Here is a 19,729-nt window from a genome sequence, read left to right as displayed (position 1 = left end):
CCATGATAAAGTGAATATATATATTTTTTGTCTGTATACATTGGTTTGAACAAGTTTTAAGATGTGTAGGTTTGCTACCATCAGCTCACTTTATTCTCCTCCCTGATAAAATTTCCTGTATTCTGTTTATTGTGCAAATTTATGATTACATTCTGTAAGACACGTTGCATGAATTTTTGGTAATATGTAAAAGTATTCTGTAAATATTTGTCCTCTTATTCACCACTGGAATTTTAGTTTAACAATTAGTCAAATTGAGTAACAATGCTTATCTACAAACATTTGAGATATTGTCCTGCTTAGCAAGGTAATTGAGTAGACCTGCAAGGATATGGGGCAAAATGATTGCAGTAAATCTAATCTTTGAGATTAGACTGATCAGATTAATCCCAAATCTGATTAGGTTCACAATTTTAAGAATGTGATTAGATATTACAACTGTAATAGTTGATGAACCACTAGGGCAGTTTCCTTCCACAGCTATGCCCAATCTGTAAGTGCTAATGGATGAGTTTGAGATCAGTGCTTTCAGTAAAGACATCACTGGTGGTACAGACTGGTGTAAGCTCTATGCATAAAACCATGTTATCCACAGTCCAGATATTGAAATGCTGGCTCAAAAGGTATGTGATGCTCCAGCAAATGTGGGTTGCATCTCCAGCACAGCACCCTAAAGAAATAATTATGAAAACCGCGGGTGTAATGAGTGCAGAAATCCTACAGGCATCACTCCAATCAATGGGAACCAGAGTAGTGCATGTTTGCTTTAACAAACCCAGTAATCTACTGCACTGGATTGTAGGCAGAGTGGATGCAAGTGCTTTTTCGTGGTGGTTTTCATGGGAGTTCAGTCAAGCAAGCAGAACATGGTCAAAACAGGCAGAGGTAAACTGGAGCAAAAACAATATCATAGACTAAATCCAAAATACAATCATAAGCAAAACAGGTCAAACACTTGGAAACTAGCAAGATAACCAAACTGCTCGGTATGAACAGCATGAGCAAAATTAAAACTTTGTGCTGTGTGTGTAGAATCCTGAAGTAGAGTGGCTGTGATTGTGAACAGGTCTCCATGATGAATACTCAGGTGATGGGGAGTGGTGAGGTGCATGCTGGGAAGTGTAGTGTGAGGTGTGTACTGGCATGCATGAACCTGCAGGAGATGAATGGTCAGTGGATGTGACACAACCTCCCACCCCCCAAAGAGCTCCCTCTGGGAGCTGAATGATCTCTGGGTCATGGGATGGATTTTGTCAGGGTATGTGGCATGGAACTCTTGGGTAAGCATGGAGTCAAAGATGTCCTTGGCAACAACCCAACTTTGCTCCTCAGGACTGTACCCCTCCCACTCCACTAGGTAGTCGAGGCCCTCATCACACCTATGTGAGTCCAGGATGGCATGTACAGTATAGGCTGGTTGATCCTCTACTTTGAGGGGCTCTGGGGGAGTGCTGGTTGTGGCGTGAGAGGCTAATGGTGCAGATGTGACAGGCTTGAGCTGTGACGCTTGAAAAGAAGGAGCAACATGGTAGCGTCAGGATATTTCAAGACAGTAGGTCTGATTTGCTTAAGAATTTTGTATAGACAAATGTAATGTGGATTTAACTTGCAGCAGCCGGGCAGATTTTGGATGTCCCTGGTGACTAGCCAGACCCTGTTTCCAGGCTTGTAGACGGGTCTCTCCTTGCCTGCAGTCAATTTTCCACTTGTGGTGCTGGATGGCCTGGGTGATGCACTGGTATGTGGCTTCCTCATACCTGTTCGCTTCTCTCAAATCAGATAGGCCACAGCTGGGGAGTCTGGATGGTTACTGTTCCAAGGGACCAAGGTGGTTTGGAAACCCAGCATACATTGGAAAGGGGCAAGTTGAGTGACTGAGTGCCTGAAGGAATTGTGGGTGTATTCTGCCCATGGGAGGAAGCATGAGCAGTACCCCTGGTTGCCAGCACAGTCAGTTCTAAGAAACGTGCTGATTTCTTGGTTCACTCTCTCAACTTGCCTAGTGGCCTGTGGTTGGTATCAAAATGGGAGACTAACTGCGGTGCCCAGTTTGTCCATGAAACTTTTCCAATGCTGGAAGTGAACTGAATCTCCTGATCACTTGCAATATCCTTGGGGATGCCAAAGTTGTGGAAGACGTGGTTAAATGATCGATCTGCTATCATTGGATGGAAGGCTAGGTAGCAGCACCAAGTGGAGGAAGCATGAAAAACAGTCACTCATAACTAGGATTGTGATGTGCCCCTGAGATTCTGTGTAGTCAGTAATGAATTCGACTGCAACATAGGACCAGGGACATTGAGGTGTTGGTAGTGGCACAAGTTTGCCTGCAGGAAGGGTTCAAGGGACTTTGGACTGACCACACTCTGAGCAGTATGAAATGAACTTAATGTGTGATCATGTGAGGCCACCAGTAATTGGTTTTGAGGAATTGAAAGGTGCATTGTACCCTGGGTGGCCCATGGCCAGTGAAGTGTGAGCCCGGGTGCTCAGATGACCTCTAAAGCATGGAGGAACATGTGTGAGGTCAACAGGGCAGTTGGCAGGGACATGGTAAGGTGCAAGCAAGCTTTCGGCCTAATAATAATAGCTATTATTATTAGCGGAGCTCCAGCGGAGCACCATACCTAAGAAAAAATGGTAAATCCATCTAGTTGATTTTTTTGTGGTTTGTCCGTGTACCACCAGTCATACACACCGCCTCGTGGCCAGTGTTGGTAATTACCAGTCATACACACTGCCTAATGGCCAGTGCTAGCCAGTAAAGAAATAAAACGAGAGAGACTGGCTATGATATAAGAAAATTCTACAACCCAGAAACATATGGGAGCTCCGCTTTTAGGCAGTGCCTAAATCTATATATTAAATTGTGGATGAAAGTAAGGCCCTAAGCCAAGGAAAAACATGTCCCAAATGACCAAATATGTCATGAAAAAGTCTTTCAGTCAGTCTTGGAAAAAAGGGTAATCCACAGTTACTTACAAACCCCATTTCCAGAAAGGCTGGGATATTTTCTAAAATGTATTTTTAAAAGTCTACCATTTGTAAATTCACTTGAGCCTTTATTTAACTGAGAAAAGTACAAAGAAATTACTTTTAATGTTTTGGCTAACAAACTTGATTGTATTTTTTAAATGGAAAGAAATTTCGAACTGGATGCCTGTAAAACACAAAAAAAATTGGGATGGGTAAAAGAAGAGCAACAAGTTTATAGAAAATTCAAGTTACATAATTTTGGAACATTCCACAATAAGCAGGTGATCTGGTAACAGATGAGGGTATCATGATTTGGTGGATGCTCCTTTTATATCCAAAGCTCAGTGTTTGCAAGCAAAGATGGGCTGTGGCTCAAAATCTTGCAACAAACTTCATGAGAGAATTGTCAATCATTTAAAAAAAGAACATTTCTCAATGCAAGATTGCAAAGAATTTAGATTTTTTAAATAAACTTTAGGACATAATATTGAAAAGATTCAGGGAATCTTGAGATCTCAATCTCTCTCAGGACAAACTGGAAACCACTGCTGAATGTGCATGACCTCTGTGCCCTCAGATGGCACGGCATGAGAAACCATCATGTTGCTGTGATAAACATAGCCACCATCACCACCAACAAATCTCCTTGCAGAGATTTGCAACACACTCAAAAAAAAATTGGGACAGAGTTGTTATTACCATTGTGTTACCTCACTTTTCCTTTTTAAGAACACTTTTTAATTGTATGGGAACTGAGGCAAAGGGGGAGGCCTGTGCACCAGCGCCACAGGCCAATAGGGAATTTCTCATCACATGGGCTCACTCCTCACCATCTACAGGCCACTTGGGCGTTAAAGGTATGTACCAGCTTCTCAGAGCCAAATACTGTTGGCCCCACATACTCATTGATGTGCACAACTATGTCTTGTCCTGTGCCGAATGTGCCTGTGCCAGAATGCCAAGTCTTATGCCTGTCCCATGTCTGTGTCCAAGGACCATGTCTGAGTTCAAGTTCATACCCATGCTAATGCCAGAGCCCATGCCAATGTCAGAGTCTAATCCAGAGTACACCCCCATGTCCATGCTGGAGTCTGTGTCCAAGTCTATGCCTGAGTCCACATCTGGGCCTATGCCTGAGCACAAGTCCCTGACTATGCTTACGTCCATGTCTGCGTTCTAGTCAGAGTCTAAATCCTTTTCTAAGTCCATTCCAGAGTCCACATTCTTGACAAAACCCATGCCCTGGCAGGAATCCAGGCCTCCGCCTATTGCCACGGCCCAGTACACAGCCAAGCCTGAACCTAAGCCTCCACCTGCATCAATGCTACCTTACCAAGCCCAGTTGGAACCCAAACCTCTGACTAAGTCCATGTTCCAGTGCCACGTCCTTCCCAAGACAGAGTGGAGCTCAGAGGGAACTTCATCTTGTGCCAAGTCCTCACCCCCGGGGCCAACCAAGGAGGTCTTTAGATCCTGGAGGGAGCTCTTTGTGGGGGTTCTGTCTGCTTACCCTGTACAGGTTCGCAGGCAAGCTGGAGCCTATCCCAGCTGACTATGGGCGAGAGGCAGGGTACACCCTGGACAAGTTGCCAGGTCATCGCAGGGCTGACACAGAGACAAACAACCATTCACACTCACATCGACAGTCAATTTAGAGCCACCAATTTGCCTAACCTGCATATCTTTGGACTGTGGGGGAAACCAGAGCACCCCCACACAGACACAGGGAGAACATGCAAACTCCACACAGAAAGGCCCCCGTCAGCCACTGGGCTCAAACCCAGAACCTTCTTGCTGTGAGGCGACAGTGCTAACCACTACACCACCGTGCCGCCCATTAATCTGTGTACTATTGCAAATAAATTGTATTTCCCATAAACTCATGTCTTGCTGGTCTTTACTGCAAAGGTCCACAGTGAGGAATCTAACACTTGCTCAGAAATATGGACAGAGGGTACAAGAACAGAAAGAGTTTATTCAAAGTCAGAATATAAAAACCAAAATAACACCAAGAGACACTTTTCATTTATACTTGGAATTTCACAAGATACACACTTACATTCCTGACACTTCAAATAATTCTGTTTCAGACATAAACAGTTAAAAAGCCTGAATGAAGCTGATTGTGGTTCATACTAAACGTGGATGCCTTCGATAATTCGGCACTAACACACCAGTAGGTGGCGATGGTGTGACATGAGCTCCAGTTTCCTCTGCAGTCAAAATTTTCAGATGAAATTTCAGTCTTACAAAATAGCAAAACTTTTCTGGAACTCATAGGAAATTTTCACAAAGTCGGGAAGACCAGTTTTGCTACTAAAATAAACTGAAACTTTCAATACTTTCTCATTAGACCAGAAGACTAAATAATACTTAATTCAAAATGGTACCAAATTCCAAAAGGCAAACTGATGTTATGAAAAATGTGCACGAATTTCAAATAAGTGAGAGCAATGTAGATCGATTTTGTTAGATGTCATATGAATGAAGTCAAAAGAAAAGATATAGATATTTCACCATAGAACATTGCTTTACTTAGATACCGAAACACATGAATATAACAGAACAATGAAGGAATTGCATGAATGCAACTGTACATGTAGGCCTAGGCCTAAAGGGCTCTTTCCTTTCCTATGTTCTCTGCCTGTTCCTTCTGCAAGCTTTCATTGTATTTAGAGGCTGCTTGCTTTACAGATTTGAGCAATTTTCCAGACACCTCCACCTCATAGCACTCTGTGTCAGTAAACTTGTTAATCTTGTAAGACATTGGATTCACACGTGTTTGGCGAGACGTCTGACTCCTAAATTCTGTCTTGATGTGACGCACCATGCTGAATGCCTTTTCCACATCACAGTTAGAATTTGGCAGCACCAATAGCAGCTTCATCAGCTGACAGAGCTCCCTGAATCTCAACTGCCCTGAGCTCACAGATGTGACTTTGGACAGCTTCCCCCAGAACTCATCTCATCTCATCTCATTATCTCTAGCCGCTTTATCCTTCTACAGGGTCGCAGGCAAGCTGGAGCCTATCCCAGCTGACTACGGGCGAAGGGCGGGGTACACCCTGGACAAGTCGCCAGGTCATCACAGGGCTGACACATAGACACAGACAACCATTCACACTCACATTCACACCTACGCTCAATTTAGAGTCACCAGTTAACCTAACCTGCATGTCTTTGGACTGTGGGGGAAACCCACGCGGACACGGGGAGAACATGCAAACTCCACACAGAAGGGCCCTCGCCGGCCCCGGGGCTCGAACCCAGGACCTTCTTGCTGTGAGGCGACAGCGCTAACCACTACACCACCATGCCGCCCCCCCCCCCAGAACTCATCAACTGGTAAATTCTTATAATTTGGTACCAGTGCTTCCAGGCTAGATGAGACATAATCCAGGACTTCTAAATGGAGTTGTTCTCTGGCATTTGCCTTCATTATATTTGGAAATCTGTCTGCCAAAGTCAAAATCTGCTCTGGTTTCACATCATCATGGTTCTCAGGATTGACCACTGACAGATTCGTCAAGATTTGATCTCTCACTGGGAATTTTTCCTTTATTTTTTTTTTAAAGCTTCTGATGTAGAATGCTCTCGCATCTCTGTAGAATTGCTTTGTCTTGTGACTGGAGAGTGCTGATTTTCACATCGGAAAACCACATATTTGACAGAAGATGGATATGATGTGTTGATAGTACCTGAAGATAGTGTTAATTGAACAGCGTAAATTTTGCTCATGTTGTGAGAGAATCTCTTTCAGATCCTATAAATACAGAAAAAATGAGTTGAGAGAGATAATAGGATGGCGTGTCCATTCATTTGCTATTGAAATCATGTTTTTAGATGCAGTATAACGTCGCACCTGTTTCAGTGGACAAAAAGACAACGACAAGATTCAGAAATACACAGGGAAGTTTATCACAGAGTGATAAATTATAAATTAATCTTGCAGTGGCCTTTTCCTTCACGCCAATTCCGTGATTATTGTAGGGACTTTACCAATTTGAAACAGATTCAATTCACCTTAAAATAAGCTCTCTGTAAAGGGACACCGCAAGAAGATCATAGGTTTTGGAATTTTGGGGGAAAAAATCTTGTATGGTTGCAGAGATAAGATGATTTTAGTAAAAATAAATCAATAAATAACGGTAATTACGCACTGACCCCCACCACCACCATCACACACACCTCTACTTAACGTTGTAGCACAAAATAGAAAGGGTGTACACGGCCCTATTGGTTCTGTTTGAACCAGAAAAGGTTGCAGTTTTATGAGCGACTGAGTTTTGTGGGTGAATCCTCACAAATTCCTGCCTGCTGTGCGCCACCTGCTCCTGCAGCTCCAGCACTGTCAAGTGAAAGTAATTTATTGCCATTATTTAGCCTTGTGCTGAGCAAGTGAGCTTACAAAGATGACAATTACAAAGAGACACTGCTTTATCATAACTGTGAAAGTTGAACACCAAATCAGTTAAAAACAAAACAAACAAACAAACAAACCAAAAAACTGATGATTTGCACCATGTATTAATTGGGTTCCAGAAAATGGCTGGAGCAGCTGCTGCTCTTCTTCATGCTCTATGCACTGATTGACTGGTCGACAGGTTTGGGATGAAGCTTGCTCTAGATTCCGTGAGATTGTATGTAATTTGCGGGCATCAGGGAGCCACTATCAATATGCGGGAGACTTCCGGAACTTCCGGGAGACTTGGGATGTCTGCTGTGAACAGTAACAGGTATGTGTGATTAGAACTCAGGGGACTGTGAACAGTGTGGTGCATGATGAGTGTTTTACAACCCCGATTCCAAAAAAGTTGGGACAAAGTACAAATTGTAAATAAAAACGGAATGCAATGATGTGGAAGTTTCAAAATTTCATATTTTATTCAGAATAGAACATACATGAGGTTAGCGCTGTCACCTCACAGCAAGAAGGTCCGGGTTCGAGCCCCGTGGCCGGCGAGGGCCTTTCTGTGCGGCGTTTGCATGTTCTCCCCGTGTCCGCGTGGGTTTCCTCCGGGTGCTCCGGTTTCTCCCACAGTCCAAAGACATGCAGGTTAGGTTAACTGGTGACTCTAAATTGACCGTAGGTGTGAATGTGAGTGTGAATGGTTGTCTGTGTCTATGTGTCAGCCCTGTGATGACCTGGCGACTTGTCCAGGGTGTACCCCGCCTTTCGCCCGTAGTCAGCTGGGATAGGCTCCAGCTTGCCTGCGACCCTGTAGAACAGGATAAAGTGGCTAGAGATAATGAGATGAGATGAGAACATAGATGACATATCAAATGTTTAAACTGAGAAAATGCATCATTTAAAGAGAAAAATTAGGTGAATTTAAATTTCATGACAACAACACATCTCAAAAAAGTTGGGACAAGGCCATGTTTACCACTGTGAGACATCCCCTTTTCTCTTTACAACAGTCTGTAAACGTCTGGGGACTGAGGAGACAAGTTGCTCAAGTTTAGGGATAGGAATGTTAACCCATTCTTGTCTAATGTAGGATTCTAGTTGCTCAACTGTTTTAGGTCCTTTTTGTCGTATCTTCCTTTTATGATGCGCCAAATGTTTTCTATGGGTGAAAGATCTGGACTGCAGGCTGGCCAGTTCAGTACCCGGACCCTTCTTCTACGCAGCCATGATGCTGTAATTGATGCAGTATGTGGTTTGGCATTGTCATGTTGGAAAATGCAAGATCTTCCCTGAAAGACACGTCGTCTGGATGGGAGCATATGAGTCATTCTATAATTAGGGGTACATCTCAAGTCCATGTGCTGTATTTGTCAATTTCACTAACTATTAACTTCAGCCAATGATCTTTTGTACATTAGCACACATTTCTCTTTTATATAATACAAAAAGTCAAAAAATTACATCATTTTACTCTGCAAAAATGCATATATAATACTGGAATTTGGTGTTTTTATGCTGTCCGATTTTCCAAATGTCAGGTTTGGTCTTCATATTTACATTTTAAAAAAAGGTTTTTGTTTAAAATTTTTACAAATATTAATTCATGGTAATTATTATAACATGACAAAAGTGTTTAAAAGCCTAAAATGCTTTATATTATAAATTAAATGAAGAATTTTGTGTGCGTCCGAGACACTTATGTCAACTGTGTTACCCACTGAACCCCCCCCCCCCCCCCCCCATAAATCGGCAAATGGTTTGGTCCTAAGTCATGTGACCAACATCATGTGATGTCATATCCTCTTTGGTGGGAAATTTGAAGACCGTGTGGTAAGTTTTGAGTTCACCTCTTCAATATTTTCATCAATACTGTTGTATAGTCCTAGAGAGGGTTAATTGTCTGTCAACTGTGTTGTCAACATATTCATATAAACCTGATTTAGAAATTGTATTTACAAAGTATACAGCTAAAGATAATAAAAATATGAATTGATTAAGGTCTTGTAGTGAAAGCTCTGAGGTCTGCAGTTAGCACAACACTCTAAAAATGGCAGAAATGTCAACTGTGTTACCGTCAACTGTGTTACCCATCAGCCATGACACAGTTGAGGAGGAGTATGTTTTTGTCACTTAATCTTCATATTGACAGACAAACAAACAGAATGATTTAATATGTTCAATTTGTTAAATAAGCTACGTTTCTCTGAAATTGTGTCTAAATGTTGTTTTAACAGTTCACCTGAATTCATCACCTTATTTGTAGTTAAATTTAAAACAATAAAAAGCTCTTTTTATCCTAAAAAGTGTCCTCTTGTTCTTCTGCCCTGTCAACTGTGTTACTCCCGTCAATTGTGTTACATTGCCTGTCAACTGTGTTGCAAGTGTTTTTTGTGCTATAAATCTCTTATGTGTTTGATGAACTGTAAATTAAAAGATTGGGGATTATCTCTGGATAGGGAAGTCTTGTATAAGGAGGGAGAACAACTCTAAATTCGATGTAACAAGGATTTATGTTGAAAAAAGTGTCATTCTGCATCACAGTGAACCATAAAATCCTATTTATGAAGCTCAAAATTCATATTTTCCATAACAGTTGTACAGATTAATTAAAAACATCTTGTTAATGGACTTAAGCACTTTCAAACAAATGTGTTTTCAAATGTGTAGTATTTTTATATATGTTTAAGATGACACAACATTTGCCCATAACACGGTTGACAAAATAAACAATCAAATGTTCATTTTCATTAAAATATTTTAAAAGTAATTTAAGATTAAGCTTGGCAATTAATTTGTTTAGGAACTTGAGGGTATATACCATGGAAACATATAGGTTATTTATTGAAAAAGAATACTGATATTTTGAGATTTTGCTTTACATGAAATGTACCCCTAATTATAGAATGACTCATATGTTGCTCTAGAACCTGGATATACCTTTCAGCATTGATGGTGTCTTTCCAGATGTGTAAGCTGCCCATGCCACACGCACTAATGCAACCCCATACCATCAGAGATGCAGGCTTCTGAACTGAGCGCTGATAACAACTCGGGTCGTCCTTCTCCTCTTTAGTCCGAATGACACGGCATCCCTGATTTCCATAAAGAACTTCAAATTTTGATTCGTCTGACCACAGAACAGTTTTCCACTTTGCCACAGTCCATTTTAAATGAGCCTTGGCCCAGAGAAGACGTTTGCGCTTCTGGATCATGTTTAGATACGGCTTCTTCTTTGAACTATAGAGTTTTAGCTGGCAATGGCGGATGGCACGGTGAATTGTGTTCACAGATAATGTTCTCTGGAAATATTCCTGAGCCCATTTTGTGATTTCCAATACAGAAGCATGCCTGTATGTGATGCAGTGCCGTCTAAGGGCCCGAAGATCACGGGCACCCAGTATGGTTTTCCGGCCTTGACCCTTACGCACAGAGATTCTTCCAGATTCTCTGAATCTTTTGATGATATTATGCACTGTAGATGATGATGTGTTCAAACTCTTTGCAATTTTACACTGTCGAACTCCTTTCTGATATTGCTCCACTATTTGTTGGCGCAGAATTAGGGTGATTGGTGATCCTCTTCCCATCTTTACTTCTGAGAGCCGCTGCCACTCCAAGATGCTCTTTTTATACCCAGCCATGTTAATGACCTATTGCCAATTGACCTAACGAGTTGCAATTTGGTCCTCCAGCTGTTCCTTTTTTGTACCTTTAACTTTTCCAGCCTCTTATTACCCCTGTCCCAATTTTTTTGAGATGTGTTGCTGTCATGAAATTTCAAATGAGCCAATATTTGGCATGAAATTTCAAAATGTCTCACTTTCGACATTTGATATGTTGTCTATGTTCTATTGTGAATACAATATCAGTTTTTGAGATTTGTAAATTATTGCATTCCGTTTTTATTTACAATTTGTACTTTGTCCCAACTTTTTTGGAATCGGGGTTGTAGTCCATGATGGCCCTATTTGAAGGCCACTGTGAATTCTGGGAAGTGGAGTCTTGAGTGTAACCAGACACAGACATGACAGAAGTAGCTGACCATGTCACTGGAAGGATGTGCTGTGAAACAGCTGTTACAAGAAACCTGTATGTTCTGCTTTTTCATGGAAATAAAATGGAGAACTGTATAAATACAAAATGCAGAATGTTCGTTCTTCTTTCTCTTTCTGGTGCCATTTTTATCAAGATACAGAAATGAGAAAATCATGTTCCACTATAACAGAGAGAGTACCGTCGGGATGTAAAAGTTGAGCAGGTTTGATATTTGGACAGGATTTAGTAATTCACATGAGGTGCCGTTGATGGTCCACAATATTGCACTGGTGCCCCAGACTCTAAGGGGATATTAATCTGTTCCTCTGTATCTGAACTGCAGGTGAACATTAAACTGTGGGCAGCAAATTATAAACATAACTGCTGGAAAAACTCACAGGCAGCACAACACTGACTCTAATTTATTTGTTGATGTGCAGATCACAAAATTGCATATGTTAAAAGGAAGAAAAAATATTATTAAGAAAAATATAAATTGAAAAAATGAGTTTAAAAATATGTTCAGCTCTAATAATTTAATAAAACAAATACTGATTATTGAGAGTACATTAATAAAGAATGGTCATTTTCCTTCCATTTAAATTTACTCCATGCAGTATGTGTGCATGCTTACACCATCAGAAGGGCAGAGTTTTTTCACTTCTTCCATCTCCATAGTTGTATTTTTCCAGCTGACTGGGTTGCTGTGATTACAAATAATTATGCTGTTACTGATATACAATGAGAGGGAATGGAACCCATCTACAGCTGATGTCTCTTTCTTCGTAGCACAACCGTCACTGTAGCAGTGAGCGGTGACTGAGAGCTTCTGAGCTTCACAGCTGAGAGTCACATAACACATGTCAGTGCTTTGCTGGGGAGAGACATTCAGGACTGGTTTCTTCACCGGATCTAGGACACACACACACACACACACACACACACACACACACACACACACACACACCTGTCCTGTTAGTCAGTGCACACAATTGTTGGTTTCTATATGCATCAAGTATATACATCTTGGTAAAGACAAAACTAACTGGCCTCAAACATCACTACAATAGAGACATTGCTTAATTAAATAATCAAACTTTACAGATTAAAATGCAGAATTGAACAAAAGAAAGGCTTCTTACAGTATCTCAGACTGACAAGATTATTGTATCAATACTGCAATTTTAATAAGACTTACCCAACACAGTTAACTGGTACTTGGCCACAATTCGGTTTTGTTCACCAGATGCCGCTGCTTCATAGAGTCCACTATCAGTCTTCTGCAAGTTCTTCAGTGTCAGACTTAGGTTTCTCTCATTCAACTCTTCTCTGTTTTTATAAGCACTGAATCTGAAAGCTGGATTATTTTTCAAGTATTTCACAACGTTTTTACTTCTGTTAAATATCCATGTGAAGTCGATGAAGTCATAATTTTTTGTCTGTACATCCAGTTGAACAGAACTGTTAACCAGCTTAAAAATCTCAACAGACACTGTCGGGAAAAAGCAAAGATGAGCAATTTAGTTATGCCGTAATGACTTGCATTATGTTATGTCTTTTATGTCACAATTTGTTTAGAAATAAACAAAATAAATACAAATTCCAAGCTAGAACAAGCCATGCATAGGCAAATCCATTTAGGTATGCATTATTTTAACATGACGTCTCAACATTGACAACAAAGATATTTCTGATGAAATTATAGACAAACTTTATTTCCTTTAGCTGCATTCAGTAGAACTACAGGGCCGTATCCCTAACTGTATGGTATACTGTACACTAAGTAGTTTGACCAAAATGTAAAGACACCAACTCTTTGTAAGATTGTGGGAAAGCAGGGGTGCAGGAAATGGATTATATACAGTACCAGTCAAAAGTTTGGAAACACCTGCAAATTCGATGTTTTTATTTTTATATTTTTTTTCCTACATTGTAGAACAATACTGAACTCATCATGAAATAACATATGGAATTATATGTAAACATAAAAAATGTTAAAAAAACAACGTTTCATCTTAGATTCTTCAAAGTCATCACTATTTACCTTGATAACAGCTTTACACTCTATTGGCATTATCTGAACCAGCTTCATGAGGTAGTCACCTGGAACGCAAGTGTGTCTTGTCAAAAATGGAATTTCTTGCCTTCTTAATGCATTTGACACCATCAACCAGTAAAGAGTAAATAATAAAAATGTAGTAAATAGCCCTGTTCGACAACTGTAGTAATCCATATTATGGCAAGAACCACTCAACTAAGTAAAGAGAAATAACAGTCAGTCATTATTTTTAGACACGAAGTGTCTTTTAGTTAATTAAAATAAAGAAAAAACATAGAATTTGTAGGTGTTTCCAAACTTTTGACTGGTACTGTATATATCTTTTTCTTTCAATCCTAGATTTATGGTTAAACCTTAACACCTTAAGAACCATGGTAATCATGGCTAGTATGATCAAAAATAATAATAACAACAACAACAACAACAAAAAACAAAAGAAATAAGTATAATGTCTTCACCATTAATCAGGGAGGTTCCAGTCCATCTTTACAAGTGTGGAAATTAATGGCTGCATGTCTTTTCTATCAAAATGCTACTACATTTGTAGACTACAGCAGCTGCTATACAACAGACTTTCTTGCCTTTCAGTTGTTTATTAAACCAGCATTTAGTGATTTTTATATGTGCACTTCTTCATGTGTGTAATCGACATCCAAAGATCTATTGTCACGACTCATGTCATAATTTAAATCACAAAGACTAATAAATGTATACTTTTATTTCTCCTGGTGTACAAGTAAGTTTTTGAGTGCTGTTCCAACTGACCCACACAATGTGAAAATTCTACCGATTTTCTCGGGTGACTCCTTTGGTTTCAGGGCAAATGGACAACAGTGGTATTTTTGTTGCATAATTTGCACATAAATAACATGAATTTTTCAAAAATAAAACAAGATCCACAAAGAAACAGTGATCCACAAATAAATAAAAGTAGATGCACGAATATTTTTCCAATTAATGAACACATATTTAGTTCATAAATATTTTTTGAAATGTTGTCATACAATATATAACTGGCAGCATTTAGTTGTGCATCACATTGCTTTTGTGGAAAAAGCCTGGACTTATTTCCAGATTTGTGAAACAGTTCTCACATCAACTTTGGTAGTTCAGTTCTCAAATGTGTGTGTGTGTGTGTGTGTGTGTGTGTGTGTATGTATTTGGTCTGCTCTAGCCAATCATATTGTGAAACATCTTTTTTGCTAACACCCAGGTTATTCCAACCATCACAGCAGATACTGTATATGCTCAACCAATCAACAAACAGAGGCATACGTAGTTACAGGACAGGAAAGGCACACTAGTTTAAACGATTGAGCATTTCCTATGAGAAGAATACAAAATAGCAATTCTGAGATTATTAAACGTACAGTGGTGCTTGACAGTTTGTGAACCCTTTAGAATTTTCTATATTTCTACATAAATATGACCTAAAACAACATCATATTTTCACACAAGTCCTAAAAGTAGATAAAGAGAACCCAGTTAAACAAATGAGACAAAAATATTATACTTGGTCATTTATTTATTGAGGAAAATGATCCAATATTACATATCTGTGAGTGGCAAAAGTATGTGAACCTTTGCTTTCAGTATCTGGTGTGACCCACTTGAGCAGCAATAACTGCAACTAAATGTTTGCGGTAACTGTTGATCAGTTCTGCACACCGGCTTGGAGGAATTTTAGCCCATTCATCCGTACAGAACAGCTTCAACTCTGGGATGTTGGTGGGTTTCCTCACATGAACTGCTCGCTTCAGGTCCTTCCACAACATTTCAATTGGATTAAGGTCAGGACTTTGACTTGTCCATTTCAAAACATTACCTTTACTCATCTTTAACCATTCTTTGGTAGAACAATTTGTGTGCTTCAGGTCATTGTCTTGCTGCATGACCCACCTTCTCTTGAGATTCAGTTCATGGACAGATGTCCTGACATTTTCCTTTAGAATTCGCTGGTATAATTCAGAATTCATTGTTCCATCAATGACAGCAAGCCGTCCTGGCCCAGATGCAGCAAAACAGGCCCAAACCATGATACTACCACCACCACGTTTCACAGATGGAATAAGGTTCTTATGCTGAAATGCAGTGTTTTCTTTTCTCCAACCATAACGCTTCTCATTTAAACCAAAAAGTTCTATTTTGGTCTCATCTGTCCACAAACCATTTTTCCAATAGCCTTCTGGCTTGTCTACGTGATCTTTAGCAAACTGCAGACAAGCAGCAATGTTCTTTTTGGAGAGCAGTGGCTTTCTCCTTGCAACCCTGTCATGCACACCATTGTTGTTCAGTGTTCTCCTGATGGTGGACTCATGAACATTAACATTAGCCAATGTGGGAGAGGCCTTCAGTTGCTTAGAAGTTACCCTGGGCTCCGCCAACTATTACACGCCTTGCTCTTGGAGTGATCTTTGTTGGTCGACCACTCCTGGGGAGGGTAACAATGGTCTTGAATTTCCTTCATTTGTACACAATCTGTCTGACTGTGGATTGGTGGAGTCCAAACTCTTTAGAGATGGTTTTGTAACCTTTTCCAGCCTGATGAGCATCAACAGCGCTTTTTCTGAAGTCCTCAGAAATCTCCTTTGTTCATGCCATGATACGCTTCCACAAACATGCATTGTGAAGATCAGACTTTGATAGATCCCTGTTCTTTAAATAAAACAGGGTGCCCACTTACACCTGATTGTCATCCCATTGATTGAGAATACCTGACTCTAATTTCACCTTCAAATTAACTGCTAATCCTAGAGGTTCACATACTTTTGCCACTCACAGATATGTAATATTGGATCATTTTCCTCAATTAATAAACGACCAAGTATAATATTTTGTCTCATTTGTTTAACTGGGTTCTCTTTATCTACTTTTAGGACTTGTGTGAAAATCTGATGATGTTTTAGGTCATATTTATGCAGAAATATAGACAATTCTAAAGGGTTCACAAACTTTCAAGCACCACTGTATCTTGGACCTACCGTCGCTGCAGGAGGTATAATCTGAGTAACAGTTCTAAGTTCAGTTGTTAAACTGGACACAATAATGACAATATTTGAAAAATATGGCAAACAGTTGAGGGGATAGACTTGTCTCTTGGCCATGCTGTTAGAAAGGGTGTTGATGATGAAACACATGTGACTTTTTGGTTTTTACTCTTTCTTTATCTGGGTAAGTGGGCTTCAGTGAGAGGGTTACTTGTACGTTGTGAGACATGGTTTAAATGTGTAATTATTATTACTTTAAGTTCACAAACTTTCAAGCACCACTGCACATCTTTAATTAAAAAAAAACAACACTAAAATTTGATGCACAAGTTTTAAATTCCTTTGGGTTTTCTGAAATCAACACAGGGTCAAAATTATACATACTAGGTCAAAAATTTACATACGCTCACTTAGATTCTTAATTCAGAGGTGCTGAAACTTCCAAAATGTCTCTTATCTTGCCAAGGCCGAGGTCTCTTAACTTCCTGTTAGTGATTATGATTTACTACAGCTGGTAGTTTCTCTATGCCTTCATAAAAAAGGTTTGTTTACATCACTCATTGGATTGACCAACACACACACACACACACACATATATATATATATATATATATATATATATATATATATATATATATATATATGAGAGAGAGAGAGAGAGAGAGAGAGAGAGAGATACATAAGCTCAGGACCCAAAGCAGTTGCCTGCCTTTCCTGTCCTTTTCTTCTTCTTCTTCTTCTTCTTCTTCTTCTTCTTATTATTATTATTATTATTATTCGTAAAGGCATAAACAGTCTGCTTTTAACTAGATAATAAACAGTTTTTAGTATGACAGTGTGGTACAGCATTTGCCCCATTCTCTTCTTTTTTTTCTTGCACCTGTTGTTCCTGGTTGAGGTTCCAGATACAGGATGATGTGGTTACTGAAACTGAATGAATTAATAAATTAATTGTTATCTTGATATTTAAAGATATCTTTATTTTTAAAGATATGGCTCTTTGTTATTTTCACTTCATAGCTCACGATTGTAAGATAGTACTCTATGTCATTTTATCATGATGTTATCTCACCATTTTAATATATTATTGTATTATTTAAACCGATCTTGTTATTTCATCTTTCAGCTCATTTCAAGACATTATATTTTTTATTTCGAATAATTACGGTATATTATTATTTCAAGGTAGTAAATCAATTTAGAGTTATTATAGTGTACATTTCAGTTATAAGTCATGCCTCTTTAATATGTTCATTCCTCTTTAGTACTAGATTTATCCTAACCTATAATCAAAGTATTAACTATACAGAGAATAGTGGCCCCACTGCACTGAACAGAAAGAAAGAAAAAAACAAAAAAAGAGACACCCGCAAACCAACATGAATTGTGAAACTGTCAGCGTCAGCTGTTTTTTTTTTTTACCGAGATGGAAAGAACCAGAGTAAACTGAAGATTTTCTTTTGAAAGTAAATAACACTGCTTCACAATGATATTTTTCACTACTTCAAAATATAAAAGCTTACAAAATCTTGCCTGTATAAATGTATATTTAATGAATAGCTGGCCTTCTGAAATAGAAGAAGAGAAGAAGCCTTTATTTGTCACACGTACACTCAAGCACACAGTGAAATTTAACCTCTGCTTTTAACCCATCTGAAGCAGTGAACACACACATGCACACATAAGTGAGCAATGAGCGCACACACACACACACACACACACACACACACACACACACACACACACACACACATACATACGCAGAGCAGTGGACAGTTATGCTACACTGCCCAGGGAGCGGGTGTGGGTTAGGTGCCTTGCTCAAGAGGACTTCAGCCCAACCTCAGACCATGGCTGACCCACGTTAACCTAACTGCATGTCTTTGGACTGTAGAGGAAACCAGAGCACCTGGAGGAAACCCGCACAAACATGGGGAACATCTAAACTGCACACAGAAAGGCCCCCGTCAGCCGCTGGGCTCAAACCCAGAACCTTCTTGCTGTGAGGCGACAGTGCTAACTACTACACCACTGTGCCGCCAGTGAACGCCTCTTTCAAATTGTAAGTCGGTAGAACCCTTAATGCTAATTTGAAATGACAAGCTGGCTCTCAGAAATCAGATTTAGACACAGAAAACCATTTATATACTGTCATCACCCATCAGTTGATTCTCAACAACATCTCAAAAGAGCTGTCTTTTTTTAAACTCCTTTAATGTTACCTCTCTGTCTGAAAAGAGCAGGTTTTTGTGCCTTGTATGGTGTGTGTAATGGTACAAATTTTGTAGTAATTGTGTAATTTGATGTAGAATATGGGCGGCACGGTGGTGTAGTGGTTAGCACTGTCGCCTCACAGCAAGAAGGTCCGGGTTCGAGCCCCGGGGCCGGCGAGGGCCTTTCTGTGTGGAGTTTGCATGTTCTCCCCGTGTCCGCGTGGGTTTCCTCCGGGTGCTCCGGTTTCCCCCACAGTCCAAAGACATGCAGGTTAGGTTAACTGGTGACTCTAAATTGACCGTAGGTGTGAATGTGAGTGTGAATGGTTGTCTGTGTCTATGTGTCAGCCCTGTGATGACCTGGCGACTTGTCCAGGGTGTACCCCGCCTTTCGCCCATAGTCAGCTGGGATAGGCTCCAGCTTGCCTGCGACCCTGTAGAAGGATAAAGCGGCTACAGATAATGAGATGAGATGAGATGTAGAATATTGAATCACAGCAACAAAACCTTTTTTTTTTAGTAATTTGTTGACAGTGACTATCATCAATGGCCTGAAATAATCCCATTGTTACCCAGATGACTTTCAACAATTTTAAGCGCGAGCTGATGTTTAACAATGTACAACACAATGGATCATATTATTATTATTTTTAGCACTGTCTGCTATCTAAAGCTCACTGTAAGTAATAGTAAATCACACACTTTACATTACTCTTCAGTTAGAAAGACTGTAGAAGATTAGTTTACCTGTGATTGGGATGAATATGAAGAGAAAGAATGAGACAAGCTGCATCACTGCCACCATCATGCAACTTCCTTCTTGGACTCAGGAAGTGAGAGTTTGGTTATACGGAACGTCTACTGAACAGCATTTTTATTCGCATTTAGTATTTACCATTAAAATTGTAGCAGCATTCATAAGCTCTCATCTCATCTCATCTCATCTCATCTCATCTCATCTCATCTCATTATCTGTAGCCGCTTTATCCTGTTCTACAGGGTCGCAGGCAAGCTGGAGCCTATCCTAGCTGACTACGGGCGAAAGGCG

General features: G+C 39.9%; 1 protein-coding gene across 1 annotated transcript; it reads right to left on the bottom strand.

Annotated features, from left to right (window-relative positions):
• Positions 1-12,026: 12,026 nt before the first annotated feature.
• On the bottom strand, positions 12,027-19,486 carry LOC132871292 (CD48 antigen-like). Its single transcript, XM_060905409.1, has 3 exons — positions 19,429-19,486; positions 12,621-12,914; positions 12,027-12,334 (listed from the first exon to the last, which is right to left on the bottom strand). Exons 1-3 carry the CDS (start codon positions 19,484-19,486, stop codon positions 12,027-12,029), a joined length of 660 nt encoding a protein of 219 aa, XP_060761392.1.
• Positions 19,487-19,729: the final 243 nt, after the last annotated feature.

The sequence above is a fragment of the Neoarius graeffei genome, chromosome 23, assembly GCF_027579695.1.
Source record: "Neoarius graeffei isolate fNeoGra1 chromosome 23, fNeoGra1.pri, whole genome shotgun sequence".
NCBI lineage: Eukaryota > Metazoa > Chordata > Actinopteri > Siluriformes > Ariidae > Neoarius > Neoarius graeffei.
This window is presented reverse-complemented; position numbering and strand designations above follow the sequence as displayed.

Bases quoted from the DNA above. Each gene is read 5' to 3' on its own strand.
- LOC132871292 (XM_060905409.1), bottom strand. From the start codon at position 19,486: ATGGTGGCAGTGATGCAGCTTGTCTCATTCTTTCTCTTCATATTCATC. The intron at 12,915-19,428 runs GTAAACTAATCT...TTTTCCCGACAG, and splicing joins CATATTCATCCCAATCACAG to TGTCTGTTGAGATTTTTAAG. The intron at 12,335-12,620 runs GTAAGTCTTATT...TGTGTGTCCTAG, and splicing joins GTACCAGTTAACTGTGTTGG to ATCCGGTGAAGAAACCAGTC.